General features: G+C 44.4%; 2 protein-coding genes across 4 annotated transcripts in view; one reads left to right on the top strand and one right to left on the bottom strand.

The window, feature by feature from the left end:
• Nucleotides 1-101: 101 nt before the first annotated feature.
• LOC138354365 (autotransporter adhesin BpaC-like) lies at nucleotides 102-6,208 on the bottom strand. Its single transcript, XM_069308536.1, has 2 exons — nucleotides 6,080-6,208; nucleotides 102-881 (listed from the first exon to the last, which is right to left on the bottom strand). The coding sequence occupies exons 1-2, from the start codon at nucleotides 6,206-6,208 to the stop codon at nucleotides 102-104; spliced, it is 909 nt and encodes a 302-aa protein (XP_069164637.1).
• An 869-nt stretch (nucleotides 6,209-7,077) lies between these two features.
• Nucleotides 7,078-18,666, top strand: part of LOC123766584 (neuropeptide SIFamide receptor) — an 80,887-nt gene continuing 69,298 nt past the window's right edge. For 2 of the 3 annotated variants that reach the window (XM_069308381.1, XM_069308379.1), the window contains exon 1: nucleotides 7,078-7,469. The gene's annotated coding sequence lies outside the window, so the exon portion shown is untranslated. The remainder of the gene's footprint in view (nucleotides 7,470-18,666) is intronic. The other variant, XM_069308380.1, reaches the window with a different exon arrangement.

The raw sequence follows: 18,666 nt of genomic DNA, 5'->3' as shown, positions 1-18,666 counted from the left end.
TGACAAGCAAATTACCGAACATTGTGAGTGATAAACATATACATTTCTTAGTGATGTATAGTTATTCTCAGCAGCCTGAGAACAATAACACATTAACATCTTCAACAAAACATTGTAGATCTGAGGTAGATGTGAAATGTGCACTGGCGGTCACCACGTGAGACAGGCTGGTCACCACGTGAGACAGGCTGGTCACCACGTGAGACAGACTGGTCACCACGTGAGACAGGCTGGTCACCACGTGAGACAGGCTGGACACCACGTGAGACAGGCTGGACACCACGTGAGACAGGCTGGACACCACGTGAGACAGGCTGGTCACCACGTGAGACAGGCTGGTCACCACGTGAGACAGGCTGGTCACCACGTGAGACAGACTGGTCACCACGTGAGACAGGCTGGTCACCACGTGAGACAGGCTGGTCACCACGTGAGACAGACTGGTCACCACGTGAGACAGGCTGGTCACCACGTGAGACAGGCTGGACACCACGTGAGACAGGCTGGACACCACGTGAGACAGGCTGGACACCACGTGAGACAGGCTGGTCACCACGTGAGACAGGCTGGTCACCACGTGAGACAGGCTGGACACCACGTGAGACAGGCTGGTCACCACGTGAGACAGGCTGGACACCACGTGAGACAGACTGGTCACCACGTGAGACAGACTGGTCACCACGTGAGGCAGACTGGTCACCACGTGAGGCAGACTGGTCACCACGTGAGACAGGCTGGTCACCACGTGAGACAGGCTGGTCACCACGTGAGGCAGACTGGTCACCACGTGAGACAGGCTGGACACCACGTGAGACAGGCTGGTCACCACGTGAGACAGACTGGTCACCACGTGAGACAGGCTGGTCACCACGTGAGACAGGCTGGTCAGCAGGAAGCGTAAACTATATTATTAATATAACCAGCTTTTCAAATTGCTATCTCACTCATTTACAGTTTAATTAATGGATAAACTCTACATGCCGTCATTACGCATAGGCCTTAAGGCCTATGCGTAATTAAAATTCCCTAATTAATTATGGTGTTGTAAGCTTTGTCATGAATTTTGCTCGCCATAACTTTCCTAATATTTTCTCCCATTTCATTCCTGGCTGTTGTTTAATGCACCTTATTATTATTATTATTATTATTATTATTATTATTATTATTATTATTATTACTTTATTATTATTATTATTATTATTATTATTATTGTTATTATTATTATTATTATTATTATTATTATTATTATTATTATTATTACTTTATTATTATTATTATTATTATTATTATTATTATTATTATTATTATTATTATTACTTTATTATTATTATTATTATTATTATTATTATTATTATTATTATTATTATTATTAAAACAAATCACATGGCTCCTACTGATTTTCTCATTTTTATTATTTTAGTAATAGTGAAAGTTACAAATCCAACCCATCTTTGTGAAATGGGTTGGATTTGCAACACACACACACACACACACACACATATATATATATATATATATATATATATATATATATATATATATATATATATATATATATATATATATCATCCTGGTAATTATATACAGAAGGGACATTGGGTTTGTGAAAGTACATAACATTTGTGTTTATAATTTTTTTCAAGCCACTAACATGCATAGCGTTTCGGGCAGGCTCCAGCCCGAAACGCTATAATGTTAATGATGTTAATGTCATAATGATGATAATGCTATAATGTTAATGTTGAGGGATAGGCAGTTGTATCTGTAAGTAACTTCAGTACACATTAAATAAACTGGAAACTATAAACCACCAGAACATTGTGGTGGATGTCATTGAACACCCTGAGTGGTATATTGGGTGATGTGGTAGAGTGCTGAGGCTCCCAACCTTCTCCTAGCTGCTGGGGGGACACGAACGGGCTCGCCATAGCCCGTGCTACTTGGAAATTTTGTTCCAGTAGCTGAATCTAAACACAAACAACTTTACCTACTAGGGTGTAATGGGCTATGTTGACCAGACCACACACTAGAAAGTGAAGGGACGACGACGTTTCGGTCCGTCCTGGACCATTCTCAAGTCGATTGTGATGGGCTATATATATATAATCCATCGATTTAGAAAATGCTGATCGTGTTTTCGGCCCAGTTAGCCTTCATCAGAGTATTTATTTATTTATTTATTTATTTATTTATTTTATTTATTTATATATATACAAGAAGGTACATTGGGTTTGTGAGAATACATTGGATAGTACAGTATATACATTCTTGTAAAGCCACTAGTACGCACAGCGTTTCGGGCAGGTCCTTAATCTAGCAGATAATTTTAAGTAGGTAATTTCAATCAGAATTGATAAATGATAAAGATGCATTACAAGAGAAAAATGAGATGAGAGAGATAAGTAGGTATATTAAAGCATATTAGATAGAGTAAGATAGTGATTCTCACTATCTTACTCTGATGAAGGTTAATTGGTTGTTGTTTAAGAGTCAGCTACTGTGAACCAAAAGTTCTATGTAGCACGGGCTATGGTGAGCCCGTAGTGGACTTGCCTGGCACAGGAGTGGGGCTGTAACTGGCCGCCTAATTGAGCTGAAAACGCGTTCAGGGCTCTCTAATTCTTCACATGTGGTTATTCCGCATATATATATATATATATAATATATATATATATATATATATATATATATATATATATATATATATATATATATATATATATATATATATATATATATATAATATCCTGTCCCCGACAAAACGAGTTAATTCTTTTGATTGTTTGGTTTCATTAAAATAAAGTAGTCAACCCTTAAGGATTTAGCAGGTTTAACATTTTCTCTTATATAAGATCAAAATCATTTTCTGTAACTTGAATTTTAAAATCCAGCTTGAAAAAATCCTCAGGACAAATTGGTGGGACCTTTTGACAACCCGCTGGATTCCTGTCCTCGTTGAGGCCACTAGAGTTTAGTGGCCTTCGGGTAAATTCAGGTAAAATAGTAACAGGAATCAACAAAATTGACAAAGAAGAATTCTTGAAACGTAGAACTTCAAGAGAGGTCATAGATTCAAACTAAGGAAACAAAGGTCCCGATTAATATATTAGAAAGTTCACTTTTGCTGAGTGAGAAGGTGGCGGAGGAGGCCAAAACCGTCAGTAGTTTCAAAGCGTTATATGACAAAGAGTACTGGGAAGACGGGACACACACACACACACACACACACACACACACACACACACACACACACACACACACACACACACACACACACACACACAGGGGGCCTCGTAGCCTGGTGGATAGCGCGCAGGACTCGTAATTCTGTGGCGCGGGTTCGATTCCCGCACGAGGTAGAAACAAATGGGCAAAGTTTCTTTCATCCTAAGTGCCCCTGTTACCTAGCAGTAAATAGGTACCTGGGAGTTAGTCAGCTGTCACGGGCTGCTTTCTGGGGTGTGTGTGTGTGTGTGGTGTGGGGAAAAAAAAAGTAGTTAGTAAACAGTTGATTGACAGTTGAGAGGCAGGCCGAAAGAGCAAAGCTCAACCCCCGCAAAAACACAACTAGTAAACACACACACACACACACACACGCACACCACACACACACACGGAACCTCGCGGCTAAATGAACAGCGCTCTGGGGTCGAAGCCCTAAGGGCCCGGGTTCGATCCCCGGGAGAGACAGAAACAAATGGGTAGAGTTTCGTTTACCCTGATGCCCCTGTTTACCTAACAGTAAATAGGTACCTGGGAGTTAGACAGCTGCTACGGGCTTTTTCTTGGGGATGTGTGTGTGTGTGTGTAAGATATGTAGAAGGCATAATAGAGGAAAAAAAATCAAATTCAAATATTTATTCAGGTAAAAGTATATACATATAAGATGAGTTACAAACTTACTGTTGGATTTATAGAGCTGGTACATACAATACCTAAAGCCACTAGTACGCACAGCCTTTCCGCCAAGGTGTGGGGAAAAACCCACTTAGACTAAAACTTAACGGTCGAGATGGTCAAATGGATTAAGGCGTCCTGTACATACCAGTTGCGTTGCTCCTGGCAGTATGGGTTCGTAATAATAGCAATTACAGTAATAATTGAGATTAAAGTATAAATTGTGTTGAAAGGGGGGGGGGGGGGGTGGAATGACGAAATCAGGAATTAAAGAAGTTGGTCAACAAACAGTATTGTATGAAAATAACAAGACATGCATTGACATTTAAATTAGAAAGGCGGGGTCCAAGAGCTAATAGCGCGATACTGCAGATACAAGAAGTAAATACAAATGGTAAATATACACACATATATATATATACACACATACACGCTAATACACACCCGGGCCTGCCGGTAATCTCGTGCACGAACCTCAAAGGATTATACTCAATGGCATTCTGCCACAAACTTGAATTACGGTTTATTGTAAACAGATTTGGTCTGTGGCAGCTGATGTGGAGAATGTGTGTACTCACCTAGTTGTGCTTGCAGAGGTTGAACTTCGGCTCTTTGCTCCCGCCTCTCAACTGTCAATCAACTGGTGTACAGATTATTGAGCTTGTTGAGCTCTTATCATATCTACATTTGAAACTGTGTATGGAGTCAGCCTCCACCACATCACTTCCTAGTGCATTCCATTTATTAACTACTCTGACACTGAAAAAGTTCTTTCTAACGCCCCTGTGGCTCATTTGGCTACTCATTTTCTGGAGTACTCATTTGGGGTGCTTATCAGGAAGAGTTTCTTCGACCTTTGACCCATTTGGGCATCAACTTGGGTCTCTATTCGGCTGGGTGCCTTTTCTTGTAATTACTTCCACATGGTGTATAATACCATGAATTATTTCTACTTGTGAGGTCTGAAGGCTGGTATTTTTACCATTCACTGTTATTTTTACATAGAGAGACGGAGGGAAGAAGGCACCCAGCCATTGAGATGTGGAAGGGGATTGTGCCTTCACATCTTCAGGTCAGATGAACGGAAAACGGAGAGGAAATCATGCAAGGAAGTGTTTGGCTATTTTTTTTACCTGCTCGTAATTCTGTTCGATTGTTTCTTCGTCTTCGATTTGCTAGTGTTTACGTTCGTATGTGTGTCGGGGGGGGGGGGGGGGGGGGTTAAAAACTATCAAAACGTCTGTGGATGAGACTTATTTTGCAGGCGATGAGTCACAATAACGGGGCTAAAGTATGTTGACCAGACCACACACTAGAAGGTGAAGGGACGACGACGTTTCGGTCCGTCCTGGACCATTCTCAATCGACTTGAGATTGGTCCAGGACGGACCGAAACGTCGTCGTCCCTTCACCTTCTAGTGTGTGGTCTGGTCAACTGTGTTATTTTCTGCATATGTTCATTCTTGTGGCATCGCGTATGTGTATGTCTGCGCCTCGTGCATCTCTTTATGCTCTTCCTCGCGTGTGAACTGCTGCCGATTTCTTAATTAGTGGAAAGAGGAAGCAAGAGGACAAAAACACAGGAGCTCGAGCGGGCAACACTGCGAGTCCCGGATATTGAGCGCGGTTGCCTATTAGTGATTTTTTGACGTTATGTGTTTTGACAACTGAGTTTCTTTCCCATTAAATTTTAAAAGAATTTATTTCACAATAAAGAACATCAGAGATATCAAACATCAATTACAGTTGGCAATTTTAATTTTCTAATTTGATTCCCACCACCACTACCACCCCTACCACAACCACCACCCCTACCACTACCAACACCACCTTCAATCACCATCATTACCACCACCGTCACTACCACCACCATCACTACCACCACCATCACTACCACCACCATCACTACCACCACCATCACTACCACCACCATCATTCCTTTCCACTATCAACACCACTACCACAACCACAACCACCACCACCAACCACCACCGGAACACTTAAGGCTCGGTCGTGGTGGTGGAAGGAAGAGATAGGGGGATGGGGGTGGTTGTATAATTACCAAGTGTGTTTATGTTTGTGTCAGTCATGATAACGTCAACAGCGGTGACAGTGGTGAAGATATGATGAGGTGCCACCCACTCCCCGCCCCACAGGTGCCACCCACTGGCACTCTGCTCACCTGGGCGCCAGGAGTTGTCTCCCCAGCTGACTGATTACAGATACAAATGTAAATATTGGCGACAGGTTTCAACGTGGAGGGCCACGAAGCAGGAAAATGTGCACCAGGTCCTAGTGTGTTGGCCCACATGAGGCAGCTCCTATTGGTCCATACGAGGCAGCTCCTATTGGTCCATACGAGGCAGCTCCTATTGGTCCATACGAGGCAGCTCCTATTGGTCCATACGAGGCAGCTCCTATTGGTCCATACGAGGCAGCTCCTATTGGTCCATACGAGGCAGCTCCAATTGGTCCATACGAGGCAGCTCCTATTGGGCCATACGAGGCAGCTCCTATTGGTCCATACGAGGCAGCTCCAATTGGTCCATACGAGGCAGCTCCTATTGGTCCATACGAGGCAGCTCCTACTTATTATTCTACCTGGATATCCTTATCATACAACCAAGGTATTATTGTGTGTATTTTGTATTGATTAGTCTTGTGCCTACATCTAGGTAAAATATTAATTATAATTAATTTCTTTAGTAATAATAAATATGTATTTAGCAAGGAGCCATACACACAATGATACTCGAAGTATACATACACTAATAATACTCAAAGTATACACATTATATCATTAGAAACTCTAATGATACTGGAAGTATTGTTACGATGCTCTCTCCTATATCTTCCCTTATCCAGCGAGAAAAGTCATATCTATACACTCTGCCGGGTCTCTGAGATGCAGGGATTCGTTTGATATAAGTGACCGCCAGCAAGAGTACTTATTCGGGTATAAAAGTGTTATTTTAGTTTTGGCTTGTAAGTGCGCTTACGCCCCTAGTGCATACAAAATGGCGACGGCCTGGACAAAAGTGCGCCAAAAACGAGAAGACGCCAGCAGGCTGGCGATTGGCTGGCTGTGATCACGTGACGAGAGTGACCAATGAGAGCCCGCCCCTGGGTCTGTGACGTCACTGGGAGGCAGACCTGAGAGGTCGCAGAGCCCCTGGCCCTCAGAGATTCGTGACGCTTCGTTGAGAGCGGACGTGCACTAATTCAGCTCTCGAGTTCGGAGGTCCAGGAGCCTCACTCAGTGGAGTTACGCATCCTGACACATTTGCAGTGACAACAGAAGACTACAACACTGCAGGGAAGTGCGAGGAAGCCGAGTTCAAGCAGTATAAGGACTGCTCCGAGGAGGAACTGATCGCCATCAGTTCAAGTATGTATATTGAGACAAGAAAGACGTACATCTCAAAGGGATAGAGCAGCTTAGGCTATTTCTACCCCCCCTACTACCGCCATCAGCGGAACTCTCCCCCCCAGGAGCTCAGCGCCGCTGTGATGGGTCACGTCCGCTGGCAGCTATGAACTCTGCTGTTTAACTCCCGTACCACAAGGCCAAGGTGAGCCACGCCTCACAGTATACACAGCTATGATCATACTACAAGTATACACACTAATGATACTGGAAGTATGCACACTATAATGATACTGGGAGTATACACACACTAATGATACTGGAAGTATACACACTAATGATACTGGAAGTATACACACTATAACGATACTGGAAGTATACACACACTAATGATACTCGAAGTATACACACACTATTGATACTGGAGGTATACACACACTAATTATACTGGAAGTATATACACACTATAATGTTACTGGAAGCATACACACTAATTATACTGGAAGTATACACACACTATAATGATACTAGAGGTATATACACACTAATTATACTGGAAGTATACACACACTATAATGATAATGGAAGTATACACACTATAATGATACTGGAAGTATACACACACTATAATGATACTGGAAGTATACACACTATAATGATACTGGAAGTATACACACACTATAATGATACTGGAAGTATACACACTATAATGATACTGGAAGTATACACACTATAATGATACTGGAAGTATACACACTATACTGATACTGGAAGTATACACACTATAATGATACTGGAAGTATACACACACTATAATGATACTGGAAGTATACACACTATAATGATACTGGAAGTATACACACTATAATGATACTGGAAGTATACACACTATAATGATACTGGAAGTATACACACTATAATGATACTGGAAGTATACACACTATAATGATACTGGAAGTATACACACTATAATGATACTGGAAGTATACACACTATAATGATACTGGAGGTATACACACTATACTGATACTGGAAGTATACACACTATACTGATACTGGAAGTATACACACTATACTGATACTGGAAGTATACACACTATAATGATACTGGAAGTATACACACTATAATGATACTGGAAGTATACACACTATAATGATACTGGAAGTATACACACACTATAATGATACTGGAAGTATACACACACTATAATGATACTGGAAGTATACCAACGACAGGAGGCAGACCTAATAGCCTCAGCTGCCTGCTAGTTAATGGCCGTTACATCAATCTCTTCCACAGTACCTTATTGGGGACGTCTCCCACGCCCTCATGGCACCTCACATGGCTTCATGGCACCTGCCACGCCCTCATGGCACCTCACATGGCTTCATGGCACCTGCCACGCCCTCATGGCACCTCACATGGCTTCATGGCACCTGCCACGCCCTCATGGCACCTCACATGGCTTCATGGCACCTGCCACGCCCTCATGGCACCTCACATGGCACCTGCCACGCCTAGGAATGCTGGGTCACATGTGGGTGACACAGCTATCTTGAAATTATTGACCTTCCTTCTCGTCTCTCTCTGGGACCTCCTGATAAGATACTCCCAAGATTGACAGTCGGGTACACTCCTCTCTCTCTCTCTCTCTCTCTCTCTCTCTCTCTCTCTCTCTCTCTCTCTCTCTCTCTCTCTCTCTCTCTCTCTCTCTCTCTCTCTCTCTCTACACTGGATCACGTAGTGAATGGTGAATGTTGTCACCATTCATCACCACGTCTGCAATAAACATAACATTGGCCAAGTCACACATTACTAGTAACATTGAGATCAGTGAACATTAAAACATTAACCACTCGCTCGAATTGTATAATGTGAATACTTCCCATCAACCTAAAGCAAAATATGTATTGACTAGGAACTTTGAGTATGTACTTACACACTGCATATTTAAATGCTCTAACCTTCTTGACAAACGTTACTTGAGCCTATCCATTTTCTTGTCTTATTCTGACCTCTCTCTATTCTTCCTTCATCCCATTCGTACTATTCTTCCCATTCCCACTTTTCACCTTACCCTTCATCTAGAAATTATCGTCTTCTCTTATCTGTTCCTCACCTCATTCTCTTTTTCATTAGCTCGTTGCTTCCTCTCTTCCTCTTCTCACACACACACAGCCCCGCTCCTGTGCGAGGTAAGTCCACTACGGGCTCACCATAGCCCGTGCTACTTACAACTTTTAGTTCCCTCTTAGCTCTGGCACCAAACCTTTGTACTTTTTCAATTTTGACTTTGTCTCACAATGTGTGGATTCCACGCCAGTGCTGCGTATTCCAGTATTGGTCTAACGAATGTTGTGTAGAGTACTTGAAGGAGTCCTTGTTCAGGTTCGTAAATGATGTTTTTATATTTGTCAGCGTCTCATATGCAGCTGATGATACTATGTTTATGTGTGTCTCCGGTGTGAGTGTTGGAGTTATATCCAATGAAAGATCCTTCCCTGTTCTGATCCCTGTAATTGTCTCCCCAGTGGTAGGACTCTCCCCAGTGGTAGGTCTCCCCAGTGGTAGGTCTCCCCAGTGGTAGGTCTCTCTCCCCAGTGGTAGGACTCTCTCCAGTGGTAGGTCTCCCCAGTGGTAGGTCTCCCCAGTGGTAGGTCTCTCTCCCCAGTGGTAGGACTCTCCCCAGTGGTAGGTCTCCCCAGTGGTAGGTCTCCCCAGTGGTAGGTCTCCCCAGTGGTAGGTCTCTCTCCCCAGTGGTAGGACTCTCCCCAGTGGTAGGACTCTCTCCCCAGTGGTAGGTCTCCCCAGTGGTAGATCACCCCAGTGGTAGATCACCCCAGTGGTAGATCACCCCAGTGGTAGGACTCTCTCCCCAGTGGTAGGTCTCCCCAGTGGTAGATCACCCCAGTGGTAGATCACCCCAGTGGTAGATCACCCCAGTGGTAGATCACCCCAGTGGTAGGTCTCCCTCCCCAATGACAGAAACTCAATATAACCAGTGTGTCTGGTCTTGTCAGGCAAGTTAATTGGACCTGTAATCTGACCATTGATGATATTATCCAACTGTGAAGGCCCCTATTGCCTCTAACAAGAACATGAACATAAGAACATAAGAACATAAGAACATGTGAACATAAGAACGTAGAGTTAAGGAACCCGCAGAAGACTTATTGACTTTACGAAGCAGCTTCTATTTATATTCAGCCAAACTCATTGTTATGTATGAATCTTCTCCTAGTTGGATAAAATAAAATAAATAAATCTCCAGATTTATACAATTAAAAATTTGATCCCGATCTATTTATGGGAACTACTTGGATAAATACTGGTTTGGAGACCTGGGTAAATACTGGTTTGGAGACCTGGGTGAATACTGGTTTGGAGAGCTGGGAAAATACTGGTTTGGAGACCTGGGTAAATACTGGTTTGGAGACCTGGGTAAATACTGGTTTGGAGACCTGGGTAAATACTGGTTTGGAGACCTGGGTAAATACTGGTTTGGAGACCTGGGTAAATACAGGTTTGGAGACCTGGGTAAATACAGGTTTGGAGAGATGGGTGAATACTGGTTTGGGGACCTGGGATAAATACTGTTTTGGAGACATTAGGGTTGTTGATATTGGGAAACATAATAGATTTTGGATCACTGCATTTCGTCAAGCTCAGGCCAGACATATATATGAATGAGTTAAGATGGATATAACTAGGAGCTGCCTCGTATGGTTCAATAGGCCTTCTGTAATTTATTTTGTTCCTATGGTATTATATTCTTATGTTCTTGTGTTCTTAAGTTATATGAATATGTTGTTATGCAGGAGATGGACTGTCCCCCACGTGACGATGCTAATAGCCAGAGCTGTGACCAGTCAATCCTTTCTTGACCAAGAGAACTATTGGTGGATGTTGTGGATCTGTAGAACATGTCAAGACATTGTCCAATGGCTTCCTCAAGGATTTATCCAAGTTGGGGAAAGTTGAAATCCTTTTATATGACATCCTCGATCCCTGTGACTGTGGATTCCTGCACAGGACTTGTCTACTGGACTTGCTCACTGATGAGAGGTTGTTGGACTTGGTCGAGGAGGAGACCTTCTTGCACAGGACTCGTCTACTGGACTTGCTCACTGTTGAGAGCTTGTTGGACTTGGTCGAGGAGACCTTCTTGCACAGGACTTGTCTACTGGACTTGCTCACTGTTGAGAGGTTGTTGGACTTGGTCAAGGAGGAGACCTTCCTGCACAGGACTTGTCTACTGGACTTGCTCACTGTTGAGAGGTTGTTGGACTTGGTCGAGAAGGATACCTTCCTGCACAGGACTTGCTCACTGTTGAGAGGTTGTTGGACTTGGTCAAGGAGGAGACCTTCCTGCACAGGACTTGTCTACTGGACTTGCTCACTGTTGAGAGGTGTTGGACTTGGTCAAGGAGGAGACCTTCCTGCACAGGACTTGTCTACTGGACTTGCTCACTGTTGAGAGGTGTTGGACTTGGTCAAGGAGGAGACCTTCCTGCACAGGACTTGTCTACTGGACTTGCTCACTGTTGAGAGGTGTTGGACTTGGTCGAGAAGGATACCTTCCTGCACAGGACTTGCTCACTGTTGAGAGGTGTTGGACTTGGTCAAGGAGGAGACCTTCCTGCACAGGACTTGCTTACAGGACCTGTTCACTGCACGGAGATAACGTCCTTTCATTCTCTTACTGACCAAGTTGGTGAATGCCGACAAATATACAGGACTCTCCCTCTCCTTAAATTGGGAAGAGGAGGATGTCGAGACTACTTGATGAAACAACTTGAAACTAATCTTTGAGGAGAAACACGAGTGCTGAGGCATGTCATTAACTGACCAAAGGCGGGGCCAGGGAGCTATCGCTTGACCCGGCACGCGCGTGTAGAAGAGCACTCGTAGATGAGAATATACACACTCAAATGTTATTGGCTCATATAAATTGTCATCTACACTTCTATGGAAATAAACAATCCATTCACCCGACAGGATGAACAACCCAGCGGGTTTTCTTCCTATTGGGGAGTGTTGTACATGCTACTATGGCGGTGTGTCCACTCACAGAATGAGTGGTGGTGCCCAATAAACTCACCTCTCGGGGCAAAATTTTAACAAATTCTATTCACCCGGACTCTAGGAGTCGATAGATGGTTGGTAGAGCGTCGGGATCACAGGCGAGGGGTGCTGGATTCGAGTCAGCTAGAGCCCAAGTGAATAGAGTTATTGTGGCATGTTTCAATAAGCTTTTGAGCGATCAGCGGCGCTTCTGTGGGAGTGTATTGGTGTGTTTTATATAAGCCTCCCAACCATCACCACTCAAAAATACTTTGATCTGACACACGTGTATACTTGTATATATGCACACACACATACCTTACACCTAACACACATGTATAACAAAATGTATACTTTGACCACAATGTCAAAACTATCGACACTTGTTGTTGACAAGATTTGTATAAAAATCCAATTAGTTTGTATTTTGAAGGTATTCCACCCCTCTTGCTGTTTATACGATAATATTGAATTGTCGTCGGTTAGTTGACTGTCAGAATTTGCACAACTCACTGTCCGCCTGGATAATACACGGCCAGAAACACACCGTTTTTTCAGGGAAAAAATGTTCTTGCTGTCACCGGAAATCCTGTACATGACTTGAGTAATTAACCCGCCTACCTGCTCCTAATGACCAGCCTTCATAGCCTGATTACACAGCGCGTCACCCATGTTCCCTCAAGCTTCAGGGCCTCACTCCAAGGGCTTTTTTTGGAGGGGGTGGGAGGGTAGGGGGGAGAGGGGTCAAGCGCAGGTCACAGTGGGAGGAGGCGGGGCAGCGCAGGTCACAGTGGGAGGAGGCGGGGCAGCGCAGGTCACAGTGGGAGGAGGCGAGGCAGCGCAGGTCACAGTGGGAGGAGGCGGGGCAGCGCAGGTCACAGTGGGAGGAGGCGGGGCAGCGCAGGTCACAATGGGAGGAGGCGAGGCAGCGCAGGTCACAGTGGGAGGAGGCGAGGCAGCGCAGGTCACAGTGGGAGGAGGCGGGGCAGCGCTGAGCAGCTGGGACAAGCTCGGGCCCCCACAGTCCCTGGCCTGCTGCCACCCCTGGCACCTGGCACCGCCGCCCGCTCCCACTGGCCTCCTACACCACCAGTCGTCGCGTCCTTGTCCCCAGCGAGAGCGCTAGTTACTCCCCCTCGTTCACTTACACGTGAACACTGGTGAACACTCCCATTGTTCATATTAGATCATCTTATACATTCCCCGTTTGTTCCATATAGAATACGCCGTTTGCGTTCGACCTATTCGATGTAGAATGTAAAAATCACCCGTTCGATCTTTTCAATACACCATTTTCGGTTGTTCGTTTAGTCTAGCCCTATTGGTTCCTTTTCTTAACGTCTCATAACAACCTTAACCCGAAGGGTAACTTGGTAAAGTACACTTGATTTCTGAAAACAACTTTTTACCTTTAGAAAATACTCGTCACATAGTTTAGAGAACATTTTCCAACCGCTTGTTTTGACAGAAGTTTGAGCGCAGTAGACGGGGACAAACACGGTGACGGTAGAGGAAGTAATGCTTCATCTGGTCTCTCTCTCACTTCCTAACTTTGAGACAGATACAGAGAAATAGACAGAAAAATGTACACGATGCTTTAGCAACAGGAGACAGACAGGTGTTCGCGCAGGTGACAACTCCAGCGAACTTTACTTACATTGGTAAATACTGCTTTAGACGGCGCGATAGACAGACACACGGAAAGGTAGGTAGATAGACAGTGATAAAACATGTGTGCGATTTTTAAACAAGAATGCAAGAACATGCGAAACTGACCATAAGTTCACTAAACTGTGTATTGGTCTGCCTCAGCAGTTGCTGACGGAGCTGCTGCTGCTGCTGCTGCTGCTCCGGGTGCCTCTCTGCCTCACCTGTTGAACGTCTGGTGAGTGTTCTCAAGTTCAAAAACAGTCGATTTTTTTATCAATACCATTACACAAATATTATTATTGGTGCCTCTTTCTACTAGGAATACTTCTACCCATTCCTCCAACCACTTGGGCTGGACGGTAGAGCGATGGTCTCGCTTCATGCAGGTCGGCGTTCAATCCCCGACCGTCCCAAGTGGTTGGGACACCATTCCTTTCCCCCCGTCCCATCCCATACCCTTATCCTGATCCCTTCCCAGTGCTATATAGTCGTAATGGCTTGGCGCTTTTCCCCTGTTAGTTCCATTCCCCTTCTACCCATTCCTGATTATCACATCTAGGAACACTTCTACTACCTATCACTGCTAGGGGGGGAAATTACTACCTATCACTGCTAGGGGGGAAATTACTACCTATCACTGCTAGGGGGAAAATTACCACCTATCACTGCTAGGGGGGGAAATTACTACCTATCACTGCTAGGGGGAAAATTACTACCTATCACTGCTAGGGGGAAAATTACTCCCTATCACTGCTAGAACCACTACTACTGGGGACATTATGAAGAGTGCCATCAGGTGTATTAATCACTGCCACTCATACGATGGCACTACAACTGTAATGGGTCGTTAAGTACCTACTGTTGCCTCTATTACCTCTACCTAGTTACTATTATTATATTACTGATGCTAACTACAACCATTACTACCATTGCTACCACTACTACCATTACTACTATTCCAACTACTACCATTACTACTATTCCAACTACTACCATTACTACTATTCCAACTACTACCATTACTACTATTCCAACTACTACCATTACTACTATTCCAACTACTACCATTACTACTATTTCAACTACTACCATTACAGTATGTAAAGTATATATATATTCGTAAGTAAAACATAAGAATTATTATGAAAAGTCAGGAAGGCATCAATGTATGCAGAAATTCGAACACAGAAACGTACACACCATCTTAGTGACTATACCAAATTGGAACACACCCATCTCTATGAATTCGAAGGGAATCGAACACACACTCAACTTTCCGATTTCGAACGGAATCGAACACTCATCTGTACGAATTCGAACGGAATCGAACACTCATCTGTACGAATTCGAACGGAATAGAACACTCATCTGTACGAATTCGAACGGAATCGAACATTCATCTGTATGAATTCGAACGGAATCGAACACTCATCTGTACGATTTCGAACGGAATCGAACACTCATCTGTACGAATTCGAACGGAATCGAACACTCATCTGTACGATTTCGAACGGAATCGAACACTCATCTGTACGAATTCGAACGAAATCGAACACTCATCTGTACGAATTCGAAGGGAATCGACCACTCATCTGTACGATTTCGAACGGAATCGAACACTCATATGTACGAATTCGAACGGAATCGAACACTCATCTGTACGAATTCGAAGGGAATCGAACACTCATCTGTACGAATTCGAAGGGAATCGAACACACACACACACACATACCCATCTTTACGAAGTCGAGCAGAAAGAAGAAAAATATGAAGGTGCCGTTCGATTTGCTGCAGATGACGGAGAGGAAATTACCACAAGATTGCCACACTCCAAAATACCAACAAGATCGTCCTGATTTATTTTTTGAGAGCGAAGAAAATGTTTTTACGTAGAGAGATGCTGCTTGTGAAGGTGGGGGGGGGGGGGAGGGGGAAGGGAATTGCACACAGACATCACACTAACGTGATGCATCAAATGAACGAATCCACAAGGGCCGTGACGAGGATTCGAACCTGCGTCCGGGAGTATCCCAGACACTGCCTTAATCGACTGAGCTACGACAGGGTTAAAATTGTTGAAACCGAAATTGTCGGAAAAGCGCCAAGCCATGACGACTATATAGCACTGGAAAGGGGTCAGGATAAGGATTTGGGATGGGACGGGAAGGGAAGGAATGGTGCCCCAACCACTTGTGGACGGTCGGGGATTGAACGCAGGTCCTGCATGAAGCGAGACCGTCGCTCTACCGTCCAGCGCAAATGGTTGGACGGGGGGGGGGGGGGGAGGGGGAGATGGAAGAGGGGGGTGAAGGAGGAGGAAGAGGGGCTGGAGTAGATAGGTGATAAAGTAAGGAAGTAGGGAGCAGGAGTTTCTTAAACAATAACTATTAATGTGTTTTTTGTTTTGTATTTTTCTGTATATTTTCCTTGTTATATATCTCACTTGTGGCATTCATAATAATAAAAGTGAAGAAAAGTTGACCAGACCGCACACTAGAAGGTGAAGGGACGACGACGACGTTTCGGTCCGTCCTGGACCATTCACAATCGACTTGAGAATGGTCCTGGACGGACCGAGACGTCGTCGTCCCTTCACCTTCTAGTGTGTGGTCTGGTCAACATACTTTAGCCACGTTATTGTGACTCATCGCCTGCATGTGAAGAAAAGACCCGCTACATATGTATGTGATTTTTTTACCATATTTTTGGATGGAGCTTAGATCCTTTATCAAGTGTTGAGAGCGGGGAGGTAATATGTTCCCGCGATGCCCTTTCTTGAGGTTATCTTGAGATGATTTCGGGGCTTTAGTGTCCCCGAGGCCCGGTCCTCGACCAGGCCTCCACCCCCAGGAAGCAGCCCGTGACAGCTGACTAACTCCCAGGTACCTATTTACTGTTAGGTAACAGGGGCATTCAGGGTGAAAGAAACTTTGCCCATTTGTTTCTGGCTCGTGCGGGAATCGAACCCGCGCCACAGAATTACGAGTCCTGCGCGCTATCCACCAGGCTACGAGGCGGTTGGACAAGCACTCCTCTGAGGTCGGTGGGTAATTGCCACAACAACATATTCTTCAAACTGCCAACTAAGTCAACAAATTTAACGTTAACTAAGCATAGAGCCATAGTGTATATTAACTTATATTTGAGAAATAAATAAATTTGTTGCCCCTTACGACATAAATTAGGCGAGCACCTTCGGGGTCGGTCGCGGCGCGGGCAGCTGTGACCATGTACTTGTTGTGCTTGAGGGGGTTGAGCTTCGGCTCTTTGGACCCGCCTCTCAACTGTTAATCAACCGATGTATTCATGCATACAGTGTGTGTGTGTATGTGTACTCACCTATTTGTGTTTGCGGGGGTTGAGCTCTGGCTTTTTGGTCCCACCTCTCAACCGTCAATCAACTGGTGTACAGGTTCCTTAGCCTACTGGGCTCTATCATATCTATATTTGAAACTGTGTATGGAGTCACCCTCCACCACATCACTGTCTAATGCATTCCATCTGTTAACTACTCTGACACTGAAAAAGTTATTTCTAACGTCCCTGTGGCTCATGTGGGTACTCAGTTTCCACCTGTGTCCCCTTGTTCGCGTACCACCCGTGTTAAATAGTTTATCCTTATCTATGTCTATCTATGTTATCCTTGTGTGTGTGTGCGTGCGTGCGTAAGTGTGTGCGTGCTCACTACCATGTGCTTGCAGGGTCGAGCATATATTTACGTCATCCAGAATATCAACAATTAAATTATCAAACTTGTGCACTACTATTTTCAACTAAGATTTTCTTTCCAATTTGCTCCACACAAAAACTTCAGCCGTGTTCTTTGTGTACCTAGCGATGATTGACAGGTGTATTATACAAAATTGTTGAAGGAAATTTATTTTTTGGGGGTTTCAAGCTATATATTGGATGTAAAACACTCCATTATTTTCCTATGTTGTTTTGGGAAGTCGGACATGAGCCTTGATTTGTAAGATACCTGTACTTCATGATTGGTAGTGCGTCAGCCTCGGGTCTTGCAGGGTCGGTGTTCGATCCCCAATGGTCCAAGTCGATGGGCACCTCTCCTCCCCTCGGTCCTCATATCCCAGTTTCATATCAAAGATTGATTGAAGATTGAAGAGATTCTCATATCTCAGTCAGCATATCAAAGTTCATTGTTCCCATATCTCACCTCCTTGTCATCATATCCCAGGTCATTGTTCCCATATCTCACCTCCTTGTCATCATATCCCAGCTCATTGTTCCCATATCTCACCTCCTCATATCTCAGCTCCTGGGACCCCCTTTCTCCTCTGCTTGTGAGATTGTGTTGCGTGTATGTCTGGGTATATGATCGGGGTGTTGTACTTGTTCTAGTGTGTTGTGACTGATGAACATCAAGTCAGCCAAGACATGGCACGGGCATGAATAGCCCGTAAGAAGTGTGGTGTGTGTATCTGTGGGCCTGTTATACCGTGGCCGGACACTTGACCTCACGGGCTATTCATGCCCGTGCCGCCTCTTGGGTGGCTTAATCTTCATCAATCATTCACTTGACCTTGTGAAGACATCCTCGTGGCTCCTCTGCTTGCTCTTCAGCGACCTCCTCTCTTCTCATTACCCTTAACCTGCTTCATGTAGAAAGAAACATGTTTGCTGGTAAAATATTTCTAGATATATCGCGAGAGAGGGGGAGAGAGAGAAA

Source organism: Procambarus clarkii, chromosome 62 (genome assembly GCF_040958095.1).
Source record: "Procambarus clarkii isolate CNS0578487 chromosome 62, FALCON_Pclarkii_2.0, whole genome shotgun sequence".
Classification (NCBI taxonomy): domain Eukaryota; kingdom Metazoa; phylum Arthropoda; class Malacostraca; order Decapoda; family Cambaridae; genus Procambarus; species Procambarus clarkii.
The sequence above is the reverse complement of the archived record's forward strand: the minus strand, read 5'-3'. Positions and strand labels throughout refer to the sequence as shown.